We start from the raw sequence: 21,408 nt of genomic DNA, 5'->3' as shown, positions 1-21,408 counted from the left end.
GCAAAACTAACCCTATCCAAGCCTTGCAAAACTAACCCTATCCAAGCCATGCAAAACTAACCCTATCCAAGCCATGCAAAACTAACCCTATCCAAGCCATGCAAAACTAACCCTATCCAAGCCATGCAAAACTAACCCTATCCAAGCCATGCAAAACTATCCATATCCAAGCCATGGAAAACTAACCCTATCCAAGCCATGCAAAACTAACCCTATCCAAGCCATGCAAAACTAACCCTATCCAAGCCATGCAAAACTAACCCTATCCAAGCCATGCAAAACTAACCCTATCCAAGCCATGCAAAACTAACCCTATCCAAGCCATGCAAAACTAACCCTATCCAAGCCATGCAAAACTATCCCTATCCAAGCCATGCAAAACTATCCCTATCCAAGCCATGCAAAACTATCCCTATCCAAGCCATGCAAAACTAACCCTATCCAAGCCATGCAAAACTATCCATATCCAAGCCATGCAAAACTAACCCTATCCAAGCCATGCAAAACTAACCCTATCCAAGCCATGCAAAACTAACCCTATCCAAGCCATGCAAAACTAACCCTATCCAAGCCATGCAAAACTATGTGCAAAGGGAGGAAAACTCTGACCTGCACCTGCTGAAATGTTTGTGCTTACTGTACATCCCTGTTGCAGTAAATAAAAACTTTCAAGGCTGCTGTTATTTTTGAACCACATGTTTGTGTTATGTTGGAGTTTAAAATACCTTTACAGGGTCTGCAGAAAAGTCTAGATGATGAAGTTCTACTCTTGGTGATGTAAGATTTGACAGTTGGTCATTAAATACTTTTTCTAAGGTACTGGTTAGAAATGTTCCCTCTGGGATTAATAAAGTACCTATATTTCCATCTATCTATGCAGCACAGTATGTCCTTGAACTAGTTAACATTGAAGACACTGTGTCACGGTTTCGGCCGAGGCTGCCTCTCTCCCTTGTTCGGGCAGGCTTCGGCGTTCGTTGTCTCCGGAATACTAGCTGCCACCGTTGTATGTTTCATGTTCGTTTGCTTTTGTCTGATTGTTGTCACACCTGTTTTCATTTAGTGTCATTAGTGTCCTATTTAGTTCTCGTTGTGTTTGTCAGGTGTTGTGTGTTATTTATTTTGTCAGTTGTGTATTTCGCTCGGTTGAGCTTCTCTCCACTGCGCTGGAGTTATTACGCACCTGTTTTGTGCGCTGTTGTTTCGTTTCGCCTTCGTGCGTATTTCGCCTTCGGGCAAGTATTGTCCGTTTGCCGTGTTTTGGCATTACTAAAGTCTGTTGGATTATCCGTCTGCGTCCTGCGTTTGATTCCACCACTGCACCTACAGCACGCTTTGACAGAATAACACACCTCATGGAATCAGCAGGAGCCGCAGCAGCCCAGGCGACTCTGGAGGACAGGGTCCGGGAACAAGGTGACCAGATTCTGCAGATGGGGACCGCACTGCAGGAGGTGATCACCACCATCCGAGGCTGGGGGACGCCTCCACCGCCACCCTCCGTGCCAGCACCATCGGCCAGTCAGCCTATTCCCGCACCAGAACCCCGAGGAGTCCGACTCTCGCTCCCGAGGGCTTACGAGGGGACCGCGACCGGGTGCCAGGGTTTCCTTCTCCAGGTGGAGCTGTACCTGGCCACCGTGCACCCGGCGCCCTCGGGACATGAGAGCGTGTCCGCCCTGATCTCCTGCCTGTCCGGGAAGGCGTTGGAATGGGCCAACGCGGAGTGGAGGAGGATCGACACGGACACCATAACTTACGACGAGTTCTCCCGCCGCTTCAAGGCGGTGTTTGACCATCCCCCGGAGGGGAAAGCGGCGGGGGAGCGTCTGGTCTTCCTCCGGCAGGGGAGGAGGAGTGCTCAGGAGTTCGCCCTCGAATTCCGTACTCTAGCGGCAGATGCAGGGTGGAATGATCGGGCCCTCGTCGATCACTACAGGTGTAGTCTACGAGAGGACGTCCGTCGGGAGCTGGCCTGTAGGGACACCAGCCTCACGTTCGACCAGTTGGTCGACATGTCCATCAGGCTGGATAACCTGCTAGCTACCCGCGTACGTTCCGAGGGGGGTCCGTCCATTTCACCCTCCAGCGCTTCCGAGCCGTGCCCCATGGAGCTCGGGGGCGCTGGCGCTAGAGAGAGGAGGGGTCGGCTTACTAGGGGGTCCATCCCCTGCACCAACTGTGGTCGGGGAGGACACACCGCGGCTAGGTGCTGGGGATGGCCTCCTAGGGGAGAGGACGACAGGTCCCGCACTGGGGATTCCCTCCAGGTGAGTAGGCGCCCCACTCACCCAGAGCTCTCTGTTGCACATTTTTGTATGCCTGTGCGTTTTCCACAGGTAGCACCTCATTCCCAGCATAAGGCGCTGGTAGATTCAGGCGCGGCTGGGAATTTTATTGATAAGAAGTTTTGTTTAGCTTTAGGGATTCCCCTTCTTCCTGTTGATGTTCCTTTCCCCGTTCATGCCCTAGATAGCCGTCCGTTGGGTGCGGGCTTGATCAGGGAGGTCACTGCGCCACTTAGAATGTGTGCGCAGGGGGGTCATCAGGAGATGATTCAGCTATTTCTGATTGACTCTCCTGCGTATCCGGTGGTGCTGGGCATGCCCTGGTTGAGTACCCATAACCCATCCATTTCGTGGCAGGAGAGGGCTCTGATGGAGTGGTCTGCCCAGTGTGTGGGTAGATGTTTAGGCGTTTCCGTAGGGGCTACCTCGGTGGAGAGTCCAAACCAGGTGCCCGCATTGCACGTTCCCCCTGAGTATGGGGATTTGGCTATTGCGTTTAGTAAGTCGAGGGCGACGCAGTTGCCGCCCCATAGGCAGGGAGATTGTGCGATAGACCTCCAGGCAGGAGCTGCGCTCCCACGGAGCCATGTGTATCCTCTGTCTCAAGAGGAGAAGAAAGCTATGGAGACTTACATAGACGAATCTCTGAGACAAGGATACATACGGCCTTCCACTTCCCCTGTGTCCTCGAGTTTCTTTTTTGTGAAGAAAAAGGATGGTGGTTTGCGCCCGTGCATCGATTACCGTGGTCTCAATCAGATTACGGTGAAGTACAGTTATCCACTCCCGCTGATTGCGACCATGACTGAGTCGTTGCATGGGGCGCGTTTCTTCACTAAATTAGATCTCAGGAGCGCGTACAACTTGGTGCGCATCAGGGGGGGCGATGAATGGAAGACAGCCTTTAGTACCACCTCGGGCCATTACGAGTATCTGGTCATGCCATACGGGTTGATGAACGCTCCGTCAGTTTTCCAATCATTCGTGGATGAGATCTTCAGGGACATGCAGGGGCAGGGGGTGGTTGTGTACATAGATGACATTCTCGTGTACTCGCCTACCCGTGTCGAGCATGTGGCCCTGGTGCGTAGAGTGTTGCGGAGGCTGGTGGAGCACGACCTGTATGTGAAGGCAGAGAAGTGTCTGTTTTTCCAGGAGTCGGTCTCCTTTTTGGGGTATCAGTTGTCTGCGTCAGGGGTGAAGATGGAGGTAGACCGGGTGTCGGCCGTGCGTAATTGGCAAACACCAACCACTGTGAAGGAGGTGCAGCAGTTTTTGGGGTTTGCGAATTACTACCGGAGGTTTATCCGGGGTTTTGGACAGGTGGCAGCTCCCATCACGTCTCTTTTGAAGGGGGGTCCGGTGCGTCTGCAGTGGTCGGCCGAGGCGGACAGGGCGTTTGGGAGGCTGAAGGACCTGTTTACCTCGGCCCCGGTGCTGGCGCATCCGGATCCCTCTTTGCCGTTCCAGGTAGAGGTGGACGCGTCAGAGGCCGGTCTAGGAGCCGTGCTTTCACAACGGTCTGGCGCGCCACCTAAACTCCGCCCCTGTGCTTTTTATTCTAAGAAGCTCAGTCCGGCGGAGCGGAACTATGACGTAGGGGACAGGGAGCTGTTAGCCGTGGTACAGGCCCTAAAGGTGTGGAGGCACTGGCTTGAGGGGGCTCAACACCCTTTCCTCATTTTGACGGACCACCGTAACCTGGAGTACATCCGGGCAGCGAGGAGGCTGAACCCTCGCCAGGCAAGATGGAATATGTTCTTGACCAGGTTTACTTTTAAGATCACGTACATCCCTGGGTCACAGAACGGCAAGGCAGATGCGCTGTCTCGGCGGTATGACACGGAGGAGAGGTCCGTGGAGCCCACTCCCATACTGCCGGAGTCGTGTCTGGTGGCACCGGTAGTGTGGGAGGTCGATGCTGAACTCGAGCGGGCGTTACGCACCGACCCTAGTCCACCACAGTGCCCGGAGGGTCGGAAGTACGTTCCGCTCGAGGTTCGGGATCGATTGATCTATTGGGCTCACACGTCACCCTCCTCTGGACATCCGGGTATCGGCCGGACAGTGCACTGTCTTAGTGCCAAGTACTGGTGGCCCACGTTGGCAAGGGATGTGAGGGTTTATGTTTCCTCCTGCTCGGTGTGCGCCCAGTGTAAGGCGCCTAGACATCTGCCTAGGGGTAAGTTACTACCCCTGCCCGTGCCACAACGACCATGGTCCCACCTCTCGGTGGATTTCCTTACTGACCTTCCTCCTTCACAGGGGAATACCACTATACTGGTCGTTGTGGACCGGTTTTCTAAGGCCTGTCGTTTGCTCCCCATGCCGGGCCTTCCTACCGCCCTGCAAACTGCCGAAGCCCTATTCACCCATGTGTTCCGGCACTACGGGGTACCCGAGGATATTGTGTCTGATCGGGGTCCCCAATTTACCTCCAGAGTCTGGAGGGCCTTTATGGAGCGGTTGGGGGTCTCGTGAGCCTCACCTCGGGTTACCACCCGGAGAGTAATGGGCAGGTGGAACGTGTAAACCAGGATGTGGGCAGGTTTCTTAGAACATACTGCCAGGACCGGCCGGAGGAGTGGGCAAGGTACGTTCCCTGGGCCGAAATGGCCCAGAATTCCCTACGCCATTCCTCCACTAACCTAACTCCTTTCCAATGTGTGTTGGGTTACCAGCCGGTTCTGGCACCCTGGCAGCATAGCCAGATCGAGGCTCCTGCGGTGGATGAGTGGGCGAGGCGCTCGGAGGAGACATGGAACGCTGCACACGTCCACCTGCAGCGGGCCCTCCGACGTCATAAGGCGAGCGCCGATCTCCACCGCAGTGAGGGACCGGTGTACGCACCCGGTGATCGAGTCTGGCTCTCTACCAGGAACCTGCCCCTCCGCCTGCCCTGTCGGAAACTGGGTCGGCGGTTTGTAGGGCCATTTAAAGTCCTGGGAAGGTTGAACGAGGTGTGTTATAAATTACAGCTACCTGTTGAATATAAAAGTATTAACCCCTCGTTCCATGTGTCCCTTCTCAGGCCGGTGGTAGCTGGCCCACTCCAAGAAAGTGAGATCAGGGAGACTCCTCCGCCCCCATTGGACATCGAGGGGGCACCGGCGTACTCCGTGAGGTCCATCTTGGATTCGAGACGTCGGATGGGGGGTCTCCAGTATCTAGTGGAGTGGGAGGGGTATGGTCCGGAGGAGCGGTGCTGGGTGCCGAGGAGAGACATTTTGGACCCGTCTCTCCTGACGGAATTCCATCGTGGGCACCCGACGCACCCTGCTCCGCGTCCTCCGGGTCGTCCCCGAGGCCGGAGTCGGCGCACGTCTGGAGCCGCGCGTCAAGGGGGGGGTACTGTCATGGTTTCGGCCGAGGCTGCCTCTCTCCCTTGTTCGGGCAGGCTTCGGCGTTCGTTGTCTCCGGAATACTAGCTGCCACCGTTGTATGTTTCATGTTCGTTTGCTTTTGTCTGATTGTTGTCACACCTGTTTTCATTTAGTGTCATTAGTGTCCTATTTAGTTCTCGTTGTGTTTGTCAGGTGTTGTGTGTTATTGATTTTGTCAGTCGTGTATTTCGCTCGGTTGAGCTTCTCTCCACTGCGCTGGAGTTATTACGCACCTGTTTTGTGCGCTGTTGTTTCGTTTCGCCTTCGTGCGTATTTCGCCTTCGGGCAAGTATTGTCCGTTTGCCGTGTTTTGGCATTACTAAAGTCTGTTGGATTATCCGTCTGCGTCCTGCGTTTGATTCCACCACTGCACCTACAGCACGCTTTGACACACTGCCATGTTTTCATTCCTCACCTCAGTGGATAGCTATTGCTATCTAGTTGTGCTGTCTTTGAGACTCTTTACCCATGTTGGTAAATAAGGAGTCCACACATTGATTATATTGCAGCCCAACATAACTATGGAATGTCAAATCAAATAATGTATGACAATAACATATCACACGTGAGGATGTTATTATTATACATGCTAGTATTACAAAACCCACTGCAAACAGACACACAGTCTTCTTCATCTTTGTCGGTCCTATTATCTCCTTTCATCTCATGTACCTTATCGTGTGTCATCAAGGTGCTTCCTAGAACACAGCCAACATACTCCTATCATTGGCAGTCATTTGGTCATGTGATATAGGACATAAGAATACCATTTATGTGTCATGGCCTACATAACGGCACATGAACAGTAGCTTATTTCATTCTACCATATGAGGTACGGGAACCAAACCAAACTTGTTTTGCAGTGTCATGTTTTGCAATCTCATGACACTGGAGTTACAGTTCATAGCTTTTATGTTTATCATTTTATAATTGATCATTTTACTCCTCTGTCATTCACTATAGCATTCATTCTTTCTCACATTTGAAAATTAAGTAATGTTGCTGTGAAGGTTTCTATGTTGCCGCAATGTGGAAGCAAAGAGATTCTATGCATAATAAATTATTTACTAAGGGGGGAAACTATTTGACTTCTCTTATTTAATTTATTCCTTGTCAATGTCTTAAGGGGCAAGGTTCATTACAGTAACTGTCCTCTGTTTAAGCTGAACAGGTGGGTCGGTGTTAACCTGAAAAGATACTAAAATCAGTGTTCACTCAATCCAATATCAGTTACACAAAAAGTCCAAGGATCAACACCTAGTTCTGTTTGATTCAGGTTGGAATGTTCTAGCTCTAGATTGTCAACTTTCTTTTCCAAGTTGAGGTCTGTAGAATAACCACTAGAGGACAGCAGATGCCCAATCTGTAGTCTGTTTTTGGTGACAGAAACTATTCAGGAGATACATACATTTATTGGCAGCATGTTTAGAGTGAGTTTACAACTCCTTGATGAATATTTTATGTAAACGATTAGCAACTAAACTTCCATAGAGTAGTATTTGTAATACACCCGTTGTCTGTTGTCAAAAAGCATGTAACATGTCAGCTTCCTCCCTCAACGCTACCTGAGGAAAACCTATTTGCGTCATGGTGTAATATTCTATGCTAATCTGCTCCTACTTGTATAACCTTTTGTAACTATTTCTGTGAATATTTCACAAAAGTTTATCTGTGTCACACAGGCAGTTTTTTTTTATCTGCCATTTAGGGGGCATTTTTTAAACTGACCTTCTCTCACTTGGCAGGGGGCTAAGAAGATGCTGTCCCTGGGCATCACAGGTCCGGAGGGTCATGAGTTGTGTCGTCCTGAGGAGGTGGAGGCTGAGGCCACTCAGAGAGCCATCACCATCGCCCACGCTGTCAACTGCCCGCTCTATGTGGTCCACGTCATGAGCAAGTCTGCCGCTAAGGTAGTGTCCAACGCACGCAGAGATGGTGAGGGGGCCTGACACTGCCTGCTGGGAGGAACTGTGGGTGGGAAAGAATGACAGAGAGAGAGAAAGTGAGAGAGAATGAGAGAGAGACATACAGAGACAGAGAGAGTGAGAGAGAGGCTAAACATGACATGGATGGTGATCTGTGTTATGTATGCATGGTTGTAGAGATGTTTGTGCCCCAACAGGCCGTGTGGTGTTTGGTGAGCCCATAGCAGCAGGACTGGGTACAGATGGCACCCACTACTGGCACAAAGACTGGGCCCACGCTGCCAAGTTCGTCATGGGCCCACCTCTGAGGCCCGACCCCAGCACCCCGGGATACCTCATGGACCTACTGGCAAAGTATGTGGAGCCTTAGCCAATATCAACCTGATCTCACTGTTCCTCTTCTGCCCTTTCACTGAGTAAAGCACATTAGGTTACACCTTCCGTGCATCCACTGTCACATAAGTGCTCCATAACACTGTCATAACAATGACATAACAGATGTTATAAGCAGTCATGACTAGTGCTATCAGCATATGACCCCAACAGTCATGACTGTTTATAACATACATCACATAATATATGTCAAAGTGGAGTGTATGTAACACAGTGTTACCGACCACCCAGGAACACAGGAACTGGGAAGGTGAACAACAATGCCAAACACAGTGGAATCTTTGAAAAAGAAAGGAATTGAAGTGTAACTGCATATTGTCGGTGCAATAGAAATGAATGACAGGCAGTAAAGATGGCTGCCTTACCGTTTAGTGATGTAGATGCTTCTGTTTCATTCTTCCAGTGATGACCTCAGTGTGACTGGGACAGACAACTGCACATTCTCTGTGTGTCAGAAGGCCCTGGGCAAAGACGACTTTACAAAGATCCCCAACGGAGTCAACGGAGTGGAGGACAGGATGTCTGTCATTTGGGAGAAGGGCGTTGTCAGTTAGGCCTCTCATTCTGCTCCCCCGGCCTATCACATCCTTTTTATTATAGACACTATAGGCCAGTTTCCCGGACAGATTAAACCTATAGTCCTAAACCAAAAAGCAGACTCATGGAGAATCTCCATTGAAAGTGATTTTTTTGTCCAGGACTAGTCTTAATCTGTGTCCAGGATACAGGCCCTACAAAAATGAGTGGTACTATTTTCAGACGGTTGATTCAATTCTATAGTAGGAGTTAATAGGTGCCAAGTGTCATTTCTGCTGTGAGAAGAGAAGATAATAATTGATATTATGCCATTTATTATGTGCATCAAGGAAGTTATTATCTGTCAGAATCAATCCAAACTGTCATAGTGGAAGTCGCAGCAGACTGGACTGTAGCAGCAGCAGGCTCGCTTTCCTTCTGTCCTTCTCTTTCCATTTCTTCCTTCCTTCCTTCCTCCCTCCCTTCCTTATTTCTGTCCTTCTCTTTCCATTTCTTCCTTCCTTCCTCCCTCCCTTCCTTCTTTCTGTCCTTCTCTTTCCATTTATTCCTTCCTTCTTTCTGTCCTTCTCTTTCCATTTATTCCTTCCTTCCTCCCTCCCTTCCTTCTTTCTGTCCTTCTCTTTCCATTTCTTCCTTCCTTCCTCCCTCCCTTCCTTCTTTCTGTCCTTCTCTTTCCATTTCTTCCTTCCTTCCTCCCTCCCTTCCTTCTTTCTGTCCTTCTCTTTCCATTTCTTCCTTCCTTCCTCCCTCCCTTCCTTCTTTCTGTCCTTCTCTTTCCATTTCTTCCTTCCTTCCTCCCTCCCTTACTTCTTTCTGTCCTTCTCTCAGGAAAATGCTTTAGCCGGTTAACCCGGAGGCCATTGCAAAAATTAACATTGTAAAACGCTGGCAAAAAAATTGCACGTTTTGATATTTGGAGTGAAACTTTGAATCGCTTACTGCACACTTAAGCATTTACCTTTTGTCAGGATAATTATGTCAGTAAATATGGAATTTGTCATTCATATCCAGGATATTGAAACTCAGTATTTTGTGTAAATACTTTCCGCAGCATAGCGGGAAAATGGACGAGAATCGATTTGTAGCCGTCACCAGCAGCAATGCAGCGAAAATCTTCAACTTCTACCCCCAGAAGGGAAGGATCGCTAAGGGATGTGATGCTGATGTGGTCATATGGGATCCTAAGGCAACCAGGTGAGACAAGGATAAAGACCATCCAATACGTTTCTCATTAAACACATAGTGATTTAGTGATGTTTAGCCAAATTATTAACTGTTTTGATGATGATGTTTTTTAAATCTTTGTGTATGCATATTTCATCACTACTATTAACTTCTTAAACTGCAGATGGTGCTGACAAATTGAGCTTGCCACAAAGCCTGTCTTCAGGGTGTGTCACGATCGTCGTTAGATGAAGTGGACCAAGGCGCAGCGTGATATGCGTACATTCTTTATTGCAGTACACAACACGAACCAAAACAAACGATACGTGAAGTCCTGGGTTGAACACAAACCTTCCGGAACAAGATCCCACAATAAACAGTGCCAAACAGGCTGCCTAAGTATGGTCCCCAATCAGAGACAGCTGTGGCTCGTTGTCTCTGATTGGGAACCATACTTAGGCAGCCTGTTTTGCACTTGTCATTTGTGGGATCTTGTTCCGTAAGGTTTGTTTTGGATTAACCTAGGACTTCACGTATCGTTTGGTTTATTGTTTTGATCGTGTATTAAGTACTGTAACGACCCGGTATTGTGTTCTGTGTTCGTGGGTGTGTTATCGTTCTCATGGGTGCTAGCAGGGGTTAAATATGCCAGGACAGATGGAAAGGTTGGGGGGGTATGATGGGTAATCCCGCGGGGTTTTGGAATGCTTAAATAGGGGTTACGGTCTCATCTCTCTCTCTTCTGTTTTGGGACCCTTGACTTGACATGTTATATTTGTGTATGTTCGAGGTTTAGCAGCGTGGGCTGTGGCCTGAACAATAGCCCATTCAGGAATAAACCTGTGTTCTGCCTGTACACCTGGTGCCCGTTTCTCTCTTTTACTTTATGACCCAGCTGGGTCATTACATTGGTGTCAGAAGTGCTTTCGAACGACGGGATAGATCGAGATTAGGCGAGTTAGCTGTTTCAGTATAGGCCGTGGTTAGCTTTAGCGTGACTGCATCTACGGTCATGATGATCGGGGCGAGGCGGAAAATTAAGGAAGAGTCGGACAAAGTGTCCGTTGTGGGCTCGGGTGTACCCGGTCGGGAGGGTCAGGCGACGACGGCTGTAGAAGAGCTGGAGAGCCACATGGCGGAAGTTAAATTGTCAGTCAGCAAGATGGCAGAACGGGCGGGTTTTCCATCAAACCGCTCGACCAGAACAGACGTCACGGCGACGGAGATATCGACGTCACCACGTGCGGAAATGGCTGGGCCTCCTTATGTAAACAGTGATGGCAGCGCCCTATTGCCATTAGCCACGGTAGCGGCTAAACTTCCAAAGTTCAATGGACAAGGTAAATGGGAAGTTTTTTTCACTCAATTCGAGTTGTTGGCTAGAGCCGGGAGATGGTCTGACGAGACGAAAGGGTTACAGCTTGCCCTGAGCCTGGCAGAGGAGGCGTCGGAATGCCTGCTAACGCTAGCCCCGGACGAGAGGGGCGAGTACGGTGCGCTAGTGGAGGCATTGGGGGGCCGTTTCGGCAGCGATGCACAGCCCAACATGCTGCGGATTGAACTGAGTAACAAAAAGAGACTTCGGGGGGAATCATTAAAGGCGTTGGCAAGTGATATTCTGAGCCTGACCAGGCGGGCTTATGCAACTATGCCGATTGGGGTGCAAGACGAGCTGGCACGGGACAGTTTTATTAGAGCGCTCTCCCCCACCGAACTGGGTAAGCATGTTCAGATGTCGGACCCAGCATCTCTGCGGGCTGCAGTGGAGATAGCCAGGAAGAGGGAGCTGATCTGGGGTGAGGGAGTGAGAGTGGAGGTTGCCAGTCAACCAGAGGTGAGAGCAGCGGCGGCCGGGGTGCCGGGGGTCACCAAACCAGAGTGGGTCGACGAGTTGGGCGGGTTAGTCAAGACCGCTTCGCTTGTCATTGAGAGGGGCTCCAGACAACATCGCAGTGTCAGCTCAACTCCCATTGTCTGCTGGGGTTGTGGCCAGCCTGGCCACATTCAGCGGGAGTGTGGCAGATTCTCCCGTCACCAGGGAAACGACAGCGGGTTCTCGCGCAGGGGGCAGCGCGGGCCCACCCCTCCGCCCCCGAACCCACAGTAAGCAGAAGAGGTACCCAGCAGCGCAGGCAAGAGGGTGGGGACCTGCTTCCCCAGGGTGTAGCTGCCACTGTGTTTCCTAGTCCGGTAGTTGTGGTGGGACGTACCACCATTGGGGACTTCTGCAATGTCATTGTCAAGGTAGAGGGGGTGGAATGTTTGGCCCTGGTCGACACGGGCTCTACAGTAACCCTGGTGAGACCAGACATACTACCTGTTGGGGTGCGGGTGGAGCCGACCCTTGTCCAGCTACGGACTGTCACGGGGGAGCTAGCCCCCATGTTAGGGAAGTGTCGGTTGTCTGTGACTGTGGGGGGGAGAACTGTGGGGTGTCCGGTGTGGGTAGCAGCGGTACAGGACCCCTGTATACTGGGAATGGACTTTTTGAAAAACTGTGGGGCTCAGTTGGACTTAGCTTCGGGCACTTTGAGGCTGTCGGGGGGGCCCACAGTGGGAATGTCGCCTTCTGGAGGGCCAGCAGGGGGCAGGGCTGTCCCTCCGTCTTCCTCCAAGCTTGCCGAAACTCCACTGGTCGTCCCGGCTGCTCCATTGGTCGTTGTGCCATCCCAGCAGCTGTCTCCGGCGGCAACGACCTTCACTCCCCATAATGGTGCAAGCACAGGCAGCCCAGTAGCCCAAAACACACTGGCTCCTTCACCCCATCAGCCCGACGGGGGGAAGGAGGAAGTTATCGACGCCGTTGAGGCTGTGTGGCTGAAAAACTGTCAAGGTCTGGATGAGAGACAACAGAGACAGTTAAAGCAGCTGCTGTTTGACTTTAAAGATAGCTTCGCTTGGGGGGAAGATGAGGTAGGGCAAACGCACCTGGTTCAGCACGACATCGACACTGGGGACAACCAACCCCATTAAAATTCGGCCCCGTCGCATTCCCCTTGCCAAGAGGGAAGCAGCAGCCACAGCTATTGCTGACATGTTGCGGGCTGATTTCATTGAGCCATCAGACAGCCCATGGTCCGCGCCGGTCGTCATGGTGCCTAAGAAAGGGGGTAAACTTAGGTTTTGTGCGGACTACAGGGGCCTAAATTCTGTCACCACTAAAGACTCTTACCCCATACCGAGGATCGATGAGTCGCTAGACCACGTCAGAGGGTCCTCGTGGTTCTCTTCCCTTGATCTGCGCAGTGGCTACTGGCAGGTGCCCCTCTCGCCTGGGGCACGTGAAAAAACTGCCTTCTCCACGGATAGGGGCCATTGGCAGTTCAAGGTGCTGTGCTTCGGGCTTTGTAATGCTCCTGCCACCTTTGAGAGGCTCATGGACAGAGTGCTGGCGGGGGTTCCGAGAGACGAGTGTGTCGTGTACCTAGACGACATATTGGTGCACGGCACATCGTTTGAGGGGGCACTGGGGGCACTTAGGCGAGTGCTGGAGAGGATCTCGGGGGCGGGGCTAAAATTACACCCGGAAAAGTGCCATTTCATGCAAAGGGAGGTGGCGTTCCTGGGTCATCAGCTGGGTGGTGAGGGCATCAGCACGATGCCAGACAAAGTGGAGGCTGTGAGGGGGTGGCCAATTCCAAGGGGAAAAAAAGAGGTTAAGAGCTTCCTGGGTCTGGCATCCTACTATCGTAGGTTTGGGAAAGGGTTTGCTGCTCCTTTGAACCACCTTCTCAAGAAGGACACTGTTTTTCAGTGGACCGAAGAGCACCAGCGGGCGTTTGAGGCCCTCAAACGTGCCCTGGTGGAGGCCCCTGTCCTGTCCTCACCAGACCCGAACCGTCCGTTTATCCTGGACACCGACGCAAGCAATGAGGGCTTGGGGGCTGTGCTGGCTCAGCGTGGTTCTGACGGGGAGCACGTAGTAGCTTATTACAGCAGAACTTTTGATAAGGCTGAAAAACGCTACTGCGTGACAAGGAGGGAGCTTTTGGGTGTCGTGGCAGCAGTACGCCATTTCAAGTACTACCTGGGGGGCCTGCCGTTTGTGGTGCGGACGGATCACTCCGCCCTGCAGTGGCTTCTCTCCTTCAAGGAGCCAGAGGGTCAGATCGCCCGCTGGTTGGAGGAGCTGCAACCCTACGACTTCCAGGTAGAGCACAGGGCCGGCCTTCGCCACAGCAATGCAGACGCCTTGTCCCGCCGCCCGTGTGCTGAGGATGGCTGTGGGTACTGCGCCAAACGGGTGGAGCAAGAGAGGGAACTGTGCATGGAGGAGGGAGTCAGCTGAGGGTGACAGAGTGCCGGGAGCTTGAGGCTGTGGACGTCGGGGAGTGGAGGCGTCGCCAGGAGGAGGACGCAGAGCTGCGTCCTGTGCTGGGGTGGGTGGAAGAGAGAAGACGACCGCCGTGGGGGGAAGTAGCCCTCTATCACCAGTTACCGAAGGACTGTGGGCTAAATTATCAGTCCTTAGAGTGGCTGAGGGAGTGCTCCAGAGGGGGTGGAAAAAGCCAGCTACTGGAGAAATTACGTGGCAGGTAGTGGTTCCCAAAAGGCTGCAAGGGAGCATGTTACAGCAGCTTCACGGGGGAGTAGGCACAGGGCATTTTGGGGTCTCCAAAACGTTAAAGCGCATACGTAAAGGCTTCTATTGGGCCAGGCACAGGAGGGATGTGGAGGACTTTTGCAGGCAGTGCGACGAGTGTGCTGCTAAGAAAGGACCTCCAGGTCAGTCACACGCCCTCCTACAACAATTTCCAGTAGGGGAGCCCATGGAGAGACTGGGGGTAGACATAGTTGGACCGTTTCCAACCACAGACAGCGGTAACAGGTGGATTCTAACTGCTATGGACTACTTCACCAAGTGGCCAGAGGCTTACGCTCTCCCAGACCAGGAGGCAGAAACAGTAGCTGATGTGTTGGTAGGGGGAATAATCAGTCGGTTTGGGGTGCCACAGTCTATACACAGCGACCAGGGGAGAAACTTTGAGTCACGGGTGTTCTCAGAGTTGTGTAGACGGTTAGGCGCGGAGAAGACGCACACTACTCCGCTTCACCCCCAGAGTGATGGGCTGGTGGAAAGATTTAACAGAACATTAGCACAACAGCTGGCTATCGTTACCTCAAAACACCAGAGAGATTGGGACACCCACTTACCGTTTATTCTTATGGCATGTAGGTCGGCTGTTCAAGAATCGACTGCGTGCTCCCCAGCGCTACTAATGTTAGGTCGTGAGTTGCGCACCCCAGCCGAACTGACGTTTGGCCACCCTCCTGATAAAGACGACGGGGTTTTGCCTGGCCTGAACTATGTTCGTCGTCTGCAGAACCGGTTAGAAGCGGCTCACACCTTCGCAAGAGAGCAACTCGAGAACGCAGGAATGCGCCAAAAGCGGCACTATGACTCACGCGCTAGGGGGAGGCACTTTGGAGCGGGAGAACTCGTGTGGCTTCACAACCCCACGCGCAAGAAGGGGCGGTGCCCAAAGCTGGACAGTGCCTGGGTGGGGCCGTGCCTGGTGATAGAGAGAGTGGGGGAGGTGACGTACCGGGTGGAGGTTCCCCCACGGAGCAGGAAGGTGGTGGTCCACCGGGACCGATTGGCGCCCTACAGAGGGAGGAAAACGGTAGGGAATGGAAGTGAGGACTCTGACGTGAGCACACGGGGACAGTCTAGCGAGGAGACTCTAGCGCAACCTGAGCCTGGAACGGGGGCTGCCTCTTCGGAGGGCGCTGGAAATGACATTGGGGCAGATGAGTGTTCTGGGGGTCCACCAGTGAGAGTCAAGGGGAGGCACAAGAGACTGATGCGACCTCCGGGTCGTTTTAAGGATTTTGTTTTATAACCCTAGGGACTAGGGTTTAGAAAGGGGGGGGGGGGGGCTATGTAACGACCCGGTATTGTGTTCTGTGTTCGTGGGTGTGTTATCGTTCTCATGGGTGCTAGCAGGGGTTAAATATGGCAGGACAGATGGAAAGGTTGGGGGGTATGATGGGTAATCCCGCTGGGTTTTGGAATGTTTAAATAGGGGTTACGGTCTCATCTCTCTCTCTTCTGTTTTGGGACCCTTGACTTGACATGTTATATTTGTTTATGTTCGAGGTTTAGCGGCGTGGGCTGTGGCCTGAACAATAGCCCATTCAGGAATAAACCTGTGTTCTGCCTGTACACCTGGTGCCCGTCTCTCTCTTTTACTTTATGACCCAGCTGGGTCATTACAGTACTATTAAAAGTATGTACGCATATCACGCTGCGCCTTGGTCCGGTTACTATTACGACGATCGTGACAGGGTGAAACACATTTGGCTAAATAAGAAAAGAGTTTCATGTTAACTAGCTATGGTACAGCCTGGATATAACTAGCTATAATACAGCCTGGATTTAACTAGCAATGGTACAGCCTGGATATAACTAACGTTAGCTAGGGTAGCTACAGCCTGGATATAACTAGATATGGTAGGCCTACAGCCTGGATATAACTAGCTATGGTACAGCCTGGATATAACTAACGTTTGCTATAGTACAGCCTGGAAATAACTAGCTATGGTATAGCCTGGATATAACTAGCTATGGTACAGCCTGGATATAACTGTCACGCCCTGGCTCTGGGGACTCTAGTATGTTGAGCCAGGGTGTGAGTTTTCATGTGTGTTGGTTCTAGTTGTTGTATATCTATGTTGGCCAGGGTGGCTCCCAATCAGAGACGGCTGTAGCTCGTTGTCTCTGATTGGGAGTCATACTTAGGTAGCCGTTAGGCATTCATTCATTGTGGTTTCTTGTTCCGTGTTGGTTTGTGTATGTAACCAGGGACGTCACGTTTTCGTTTTGTTGTTTTGATCGTGTGATCATTATATAAATAAATATGTTCGCATTCAACGCTGCGCCTTGGTCCTCCTCTCTCACCGACGATCGTGACAGAAGAAACCACCAAGACTGGACCAAGCAGCGTGTCCAGGAGCCATCGCCAGGGAGATCTCTAGCAGATCTCCTTCGCCTCCTCGACTGGGTCAAGCCGGGTGAGGAAGAGAAGGGCTTGACATGGAAGCAGAAGGGCGAAAGGCTGGCGAGGGACATGGAGACCTGGTCCACGGGTAGGAGAGACGCCCAGAAAATTTTTAGGGGGGGGCTAACGCCGTGGACGACGGGCCAGCAGGAGACCGCGGCAGAGCGGCCCAGCGGGTTGGCAGAGGAGGCCGCCAGGTTACGGGGGCCACTGGTCGAAGAGGGGATGGAAGGTGTAGAGGCACGGCGAGAGGTACTTGGGTGTGTTACCAGTCCGGTCCGGCCCATTCCAGATCCCTGCGTAGGACCAGTGGTGTGTGTGTCCCCAGTACGGTCCGGCCTGTTCCTGCTCCCCGCACCAGGCCAATGGTGCGCGTCGTCAGCCCGGCTCGGCCCGTTCCTGCTCCCCGCACCAAGTCAGTGGTGCGCTTCGTCAGCCCGGCTCGGCCCGTTCCTGCTCCCCGCACCAAGTCAGTGGTGCGCTTCGTCAGCCCGGCTCGGCCCGTTCCTGCTCCCCGCACCAAGTCAGTGGTGCGCTTCGTCAGCCCGGCTCGGCCCGTTCCTGCTCCCCGCACCAAGTCAGTGGTGCGTTTCGTCAGCCCGGTTCGGCCCGCTCCTGCTCCCCGCACCAAGTCAGGGGTGCGTTTCGTCAGCCCGGCTCGGGCCGTTCCTGCTCCCCACACCAAGCCAGTGGTGTGCGTCGTCAGTCCGGCACAGGCCGTGCCTGTTCCACTGGTGCCTGGTTCAGCACGGGTCAGCTGCTTCACGCCGGAGCTAGAGCAATCCGCTCCACCAGTGTGCAGTCCAGCTCCGGTCAGCAGGGCCAGACCGGACCAGGGGTACCTTGGGGGGTTAGAGAGCGAGTGGGGATCATGCCCGGAGCCGGATCCGCCGCCAAGGCGGAGTGCCCACCCGGTCCCTCCCCTGTGGTATTTGGTTGGCGCGGTCGGAGTCCGCGCCTTTAGGGGGGGTTACTGTCACGCTCTGGCTCTGGGGACTCTAGTATGTTGAGCCAGGGTGTGAGTTTTCATGTGTGTTGGTTCTAGTTGTTGTATATCTATGTTGGCCAGGGTGGCTCCCAATCAGAGACGGCTGTAGCTCGTTGTCTCTGATTGGGAGTCATACTTAGGTAGCCGTTAGGCATTCATTCATTGTGGTTTCTTGTTCCGTGTTGGTTTGTGTATGTAACCAGGGACGTCACGTTTTCGTTTTGTTGTTTTGATCGTGTGATCATTATATAAATAAATATGTTCGCATTCAACGCTGCGCCTTGGTCCTCCTCTCTCACCGACGATCGTGACAATAACTAACTATGGTACAGCCTGGATATAACTAGCTATGGTACAGCCTGGATATAACTAACGTTTGCTATAGTACAGCCTGGAAATAACTAGCTATGGTATAGCCTGGATATAACTAGCTATGGTACAGCCTGGATATAACTAACTATGGTACAGCCTGGATATAACTAACTATGGTACAGCCTGGATATAACTAACTATGGTACAGCCTGGATATAACTAACTATGGTACAGCCTGGATATAACTAACTATGGTACAGCCTGGATATAACTAACTATGGTATAGCCTGGATATAACTAGCTATGGTACAGCCTGGATATAACTAACTATGGTACAGCCTGGATATAACTAACTATGGTACAGCCTGGATATAACTAACTATGGTACAGCCTGGATATAACTAACTATGGTACAGCCTGGATATAACTAACTATGGTACAGCCTGGATATAACTAACGTTTGCTATAGTACAGCCTGGAAATAACTAGCTATGGTATAGCCTGGATATAACTAACTATGGTACAGCCTGGATATAACTAACTATGGTACAGCCTGGATATAACTAACGTTTGCTATAGTACAGCCTGGAAATAACTAGCTATGGTATAGCCTGGATATAACTAGCTATGGTACAGCCTGGATATAACTAACTATGGTACAGCCTGGATATAACTAACTATGGTACAGCCTGGATATAACTAGCTATGGTATAGCCTGGATATAACTAGCTATGGTACAGCCTGGATATAACTAACTATGGTACAGCCTGGATATAACTAGCTATGGTACAGCCTGGATATAACTAACTATGGTACAGCCTGGATATAACTAACTATGGTACAGCCTGGATATAACTAACTATGGTATAGCCTGGATATAACTAGCTATGGTACAGCCTGGATATAACTAACGTTTGCTATAGTACAGCCTGGAAATAACTAGCTATGGTATAGCCTGGATATAACTAGCTATGGTACAGCCTGGATATAACTAACTATGGTAAAGCCTGGATATAACTAGCTATGGTACAGCCTGGATATAACTAACTATGGTACAGCCTGGATATAACTAGCTATGGTACAGCCTGGATATAACTAGCTATGGTACAGCCTGGATATAACTAGCTATGGTATAGCCTGGATATAACTAGCTATGGTACAGCCTGGATATAACTAACTATGGTACAGCCTGGATATAACTAACTATGGTACAGCCTGGAAATAACTAACTATGGTACAGCCTGGATATAACTAACTATGGTACAGCCTGGATATAACTAACTATGGTACAGCCTGGATATAACTAACGTTTGCTATAGTACAGCCTGGAAATAACTAGCTATGGTATAGCCTGGATATAACTAGCTATGGTACAGCCTGGATATAACTAACTATGGTACAGCCTGGATATAACTAGCTATGGTACAGCCTGGATATAACTAACTATGGTACAGCCTGGATATAACTAACGTTTGCTATAGTACAGCCTGGAAATAACTAGCTATGGTATAGCCTGGATATAACTAACTATGGTACAGCCTGGATATAACTAACTATGGTACAGCCTGGATATAACTAACGTTTGCTATAGTACAGCCTGGAAATAACTAGCTATGGTATAGCCTGGATATAACTAGCTATGGTACAGCCTGGATATAACTAACTATGGTACAGCCTGGATATAACTAACTATGGTACAGCCTGGATATAACTAGCTATGGTACAGCCTGGATATAACTAACGTTTGCTATAGTACAGCCTGGAAATAACTAGCTATGGTATAGCCTGGATATAACTAACTATGGTACAGCCTGGATATAACTAACTATGGTACAGCCTGGATATAACTAACGTTTGCTATAGTACAGCCTGGAAATAACTAGCTATGGTATAGCCTGGATATAACTAGCTATGGTACAGCCTGGATATAACTAACTATGGTACAGCCTGGATATAACTAACTATGGTAAAGCCTGGATATAACTAGCTATGGTACAGCCTGGATATAACTAACTATGGTACAGCCTGGATATAACTAACTATGGTACAGCCTGGATATAACTAACTATGGTATAGCCTGGATATAACTAGCTATGGTACAGCCTGGATATAACTAACTATGGTACAGCCTGGATATAACTAGCTATGGTACAGCCTGGATATAACTAGCTATGGTATAGCCTGGATATAACTAACTATGGTACAGCCTGGATATAACAAACTATGGTACAGCCTGGATATAACTAACTATGGTACAGCCTGGATATAACTAGCTATGGTACAGCCTGGATATAACTAACTATGGTACAGCCTGGATATAACTAACTATGGTACAGCCTGGATATAACTAACTATGGTACAGCCTGGATATAACTAACTATGGTACAGCCTGGATATCACTAGCTATGGTACAGCCTGGATATAACTAGCTATGGTACAGCCTGGATATAACTAACTATGGTACAGCCTGGATATAACTATCTATGGTATAGCCTGGATATAACTAGCTATGGTACAGCCTGGATATAACTAACGTTTGCTATAGTACAGCCTGGAAATAACTAGCTATGGTATAGCCTGGATATAACTAGCTATGGTACAGCCTGGATATAACTAACTATGGTACAGCCTGGATATAACTAGCTATGGTACAGCCTGGATATAACTAACTATGGTACAGCCTGGATATAACTAGCTATGGTACAGCCTGGATATAACTAGCTATGGTACAGCCTGGATATAACTAGCTATGGTATAGCCTGGATATAACTATCTATGGTAAAGCCTGGATATAACTAGCTATGGTACAGCCTGGATATAACTAGCTATGGTATAGTCTGGAAATAACTAGCTATGGTACAGTCTGGAAATAACTAGCTATGGTACAGCCTGGATATAACTAGCTATGGTATAGCCTGGATATAACTAGCTATGGTACAGCCTGGATATAACTAACTATGGTACAGCCTGGATATAACTAACTATGGTATAGCCTGGAAATAACTAACTATGGTACAGCCTGGATATAACTAACTATGGTACAGCCTGGATATAACTAACTATGGTACAGCCTGGATATAACTAACGTTTGCTATAGTACAGCCTGGAAATAACTAGCTATGGTATAGCCTGGATATAACTAGCTATGGTACAGCCTGGATATAACTAACTATGGTACAGCCTGGATATAACTAACTATGGTACAGCCTGGATATAACTAGCTATGGTATAGCCTGGATATAACTAGCTATGGTACAGCCTGGATATAACTAACTATGGTACAGCCTGGATATAACTAACGTTTGCTATAGTACAGCCTGGAAATAACTAGCTATGGTATAGCCTGGATATAACTAACTATGGTACAGCCTGGATATAACTAACTATGGTACAGCCTGGATATAACTAACGTTTGCT

At 50.2% G+C, this 21,408-nt stretch overlaps 1 protein-coding gene across 2 annotated transcripts in view; it reads left to right on the top strand.

Annotated features, from left to right (window-relative positions):
* Window positions 1–21,408, top strand: part of LOC311124693 (dihydropyrimidinase-like) — a 54,054-nt gene that overhangs the window by 7,192 nt on the left and 25,454 nt on the right. The window contains exons 4-8 of one of the 2 annotated variants that reach the window (XM_084158326.1): window positions 7,417–7,606; window positions 7,794–7,950; window positions 8,393–8,534; window positions 9,578–9,720; window positions 9,875–10,546. In XM_084158326.1, the coding sequence (XP_084014452.1) occupies window positions 7,417–7,606; window positions 7,794–7,950; window positions 8,393–8,534; window positions 9,578–9,720; window positions 9,875–9,884 (642 nt within the window). In that variant the 3' untranslated portion in view covers window positions 9,885–10,546. Of the gene's footprint in view, window positions 1–7,416; window positions 7,607–7,793; window positions 7,951–8,392; window positions 8,535–9,577; window positions 9,721–9,874; window positions 10,547–21,408 lie in introns of those variants that run through there. The other variant, XM_084158325.1, reaches the window with a different exon arrangement.

Source organism: Coregonus lavaretus (genome assembly GCF_964263955.1).
Source record: "Coregonus lavaretus genome assembly, chromosome: 3".
Classification (NCBI taxonomy): Eukaryota; Metazoa; Chordata; class Actinopteri; order Salmoniformes; family Salmonidae; genus Coregonus; species Coregonus lavaretus.
Note: the sequence above shows the minus strand (reverse complement) of the source record. Positions and strands in the feature narration are given on the sequence as shown.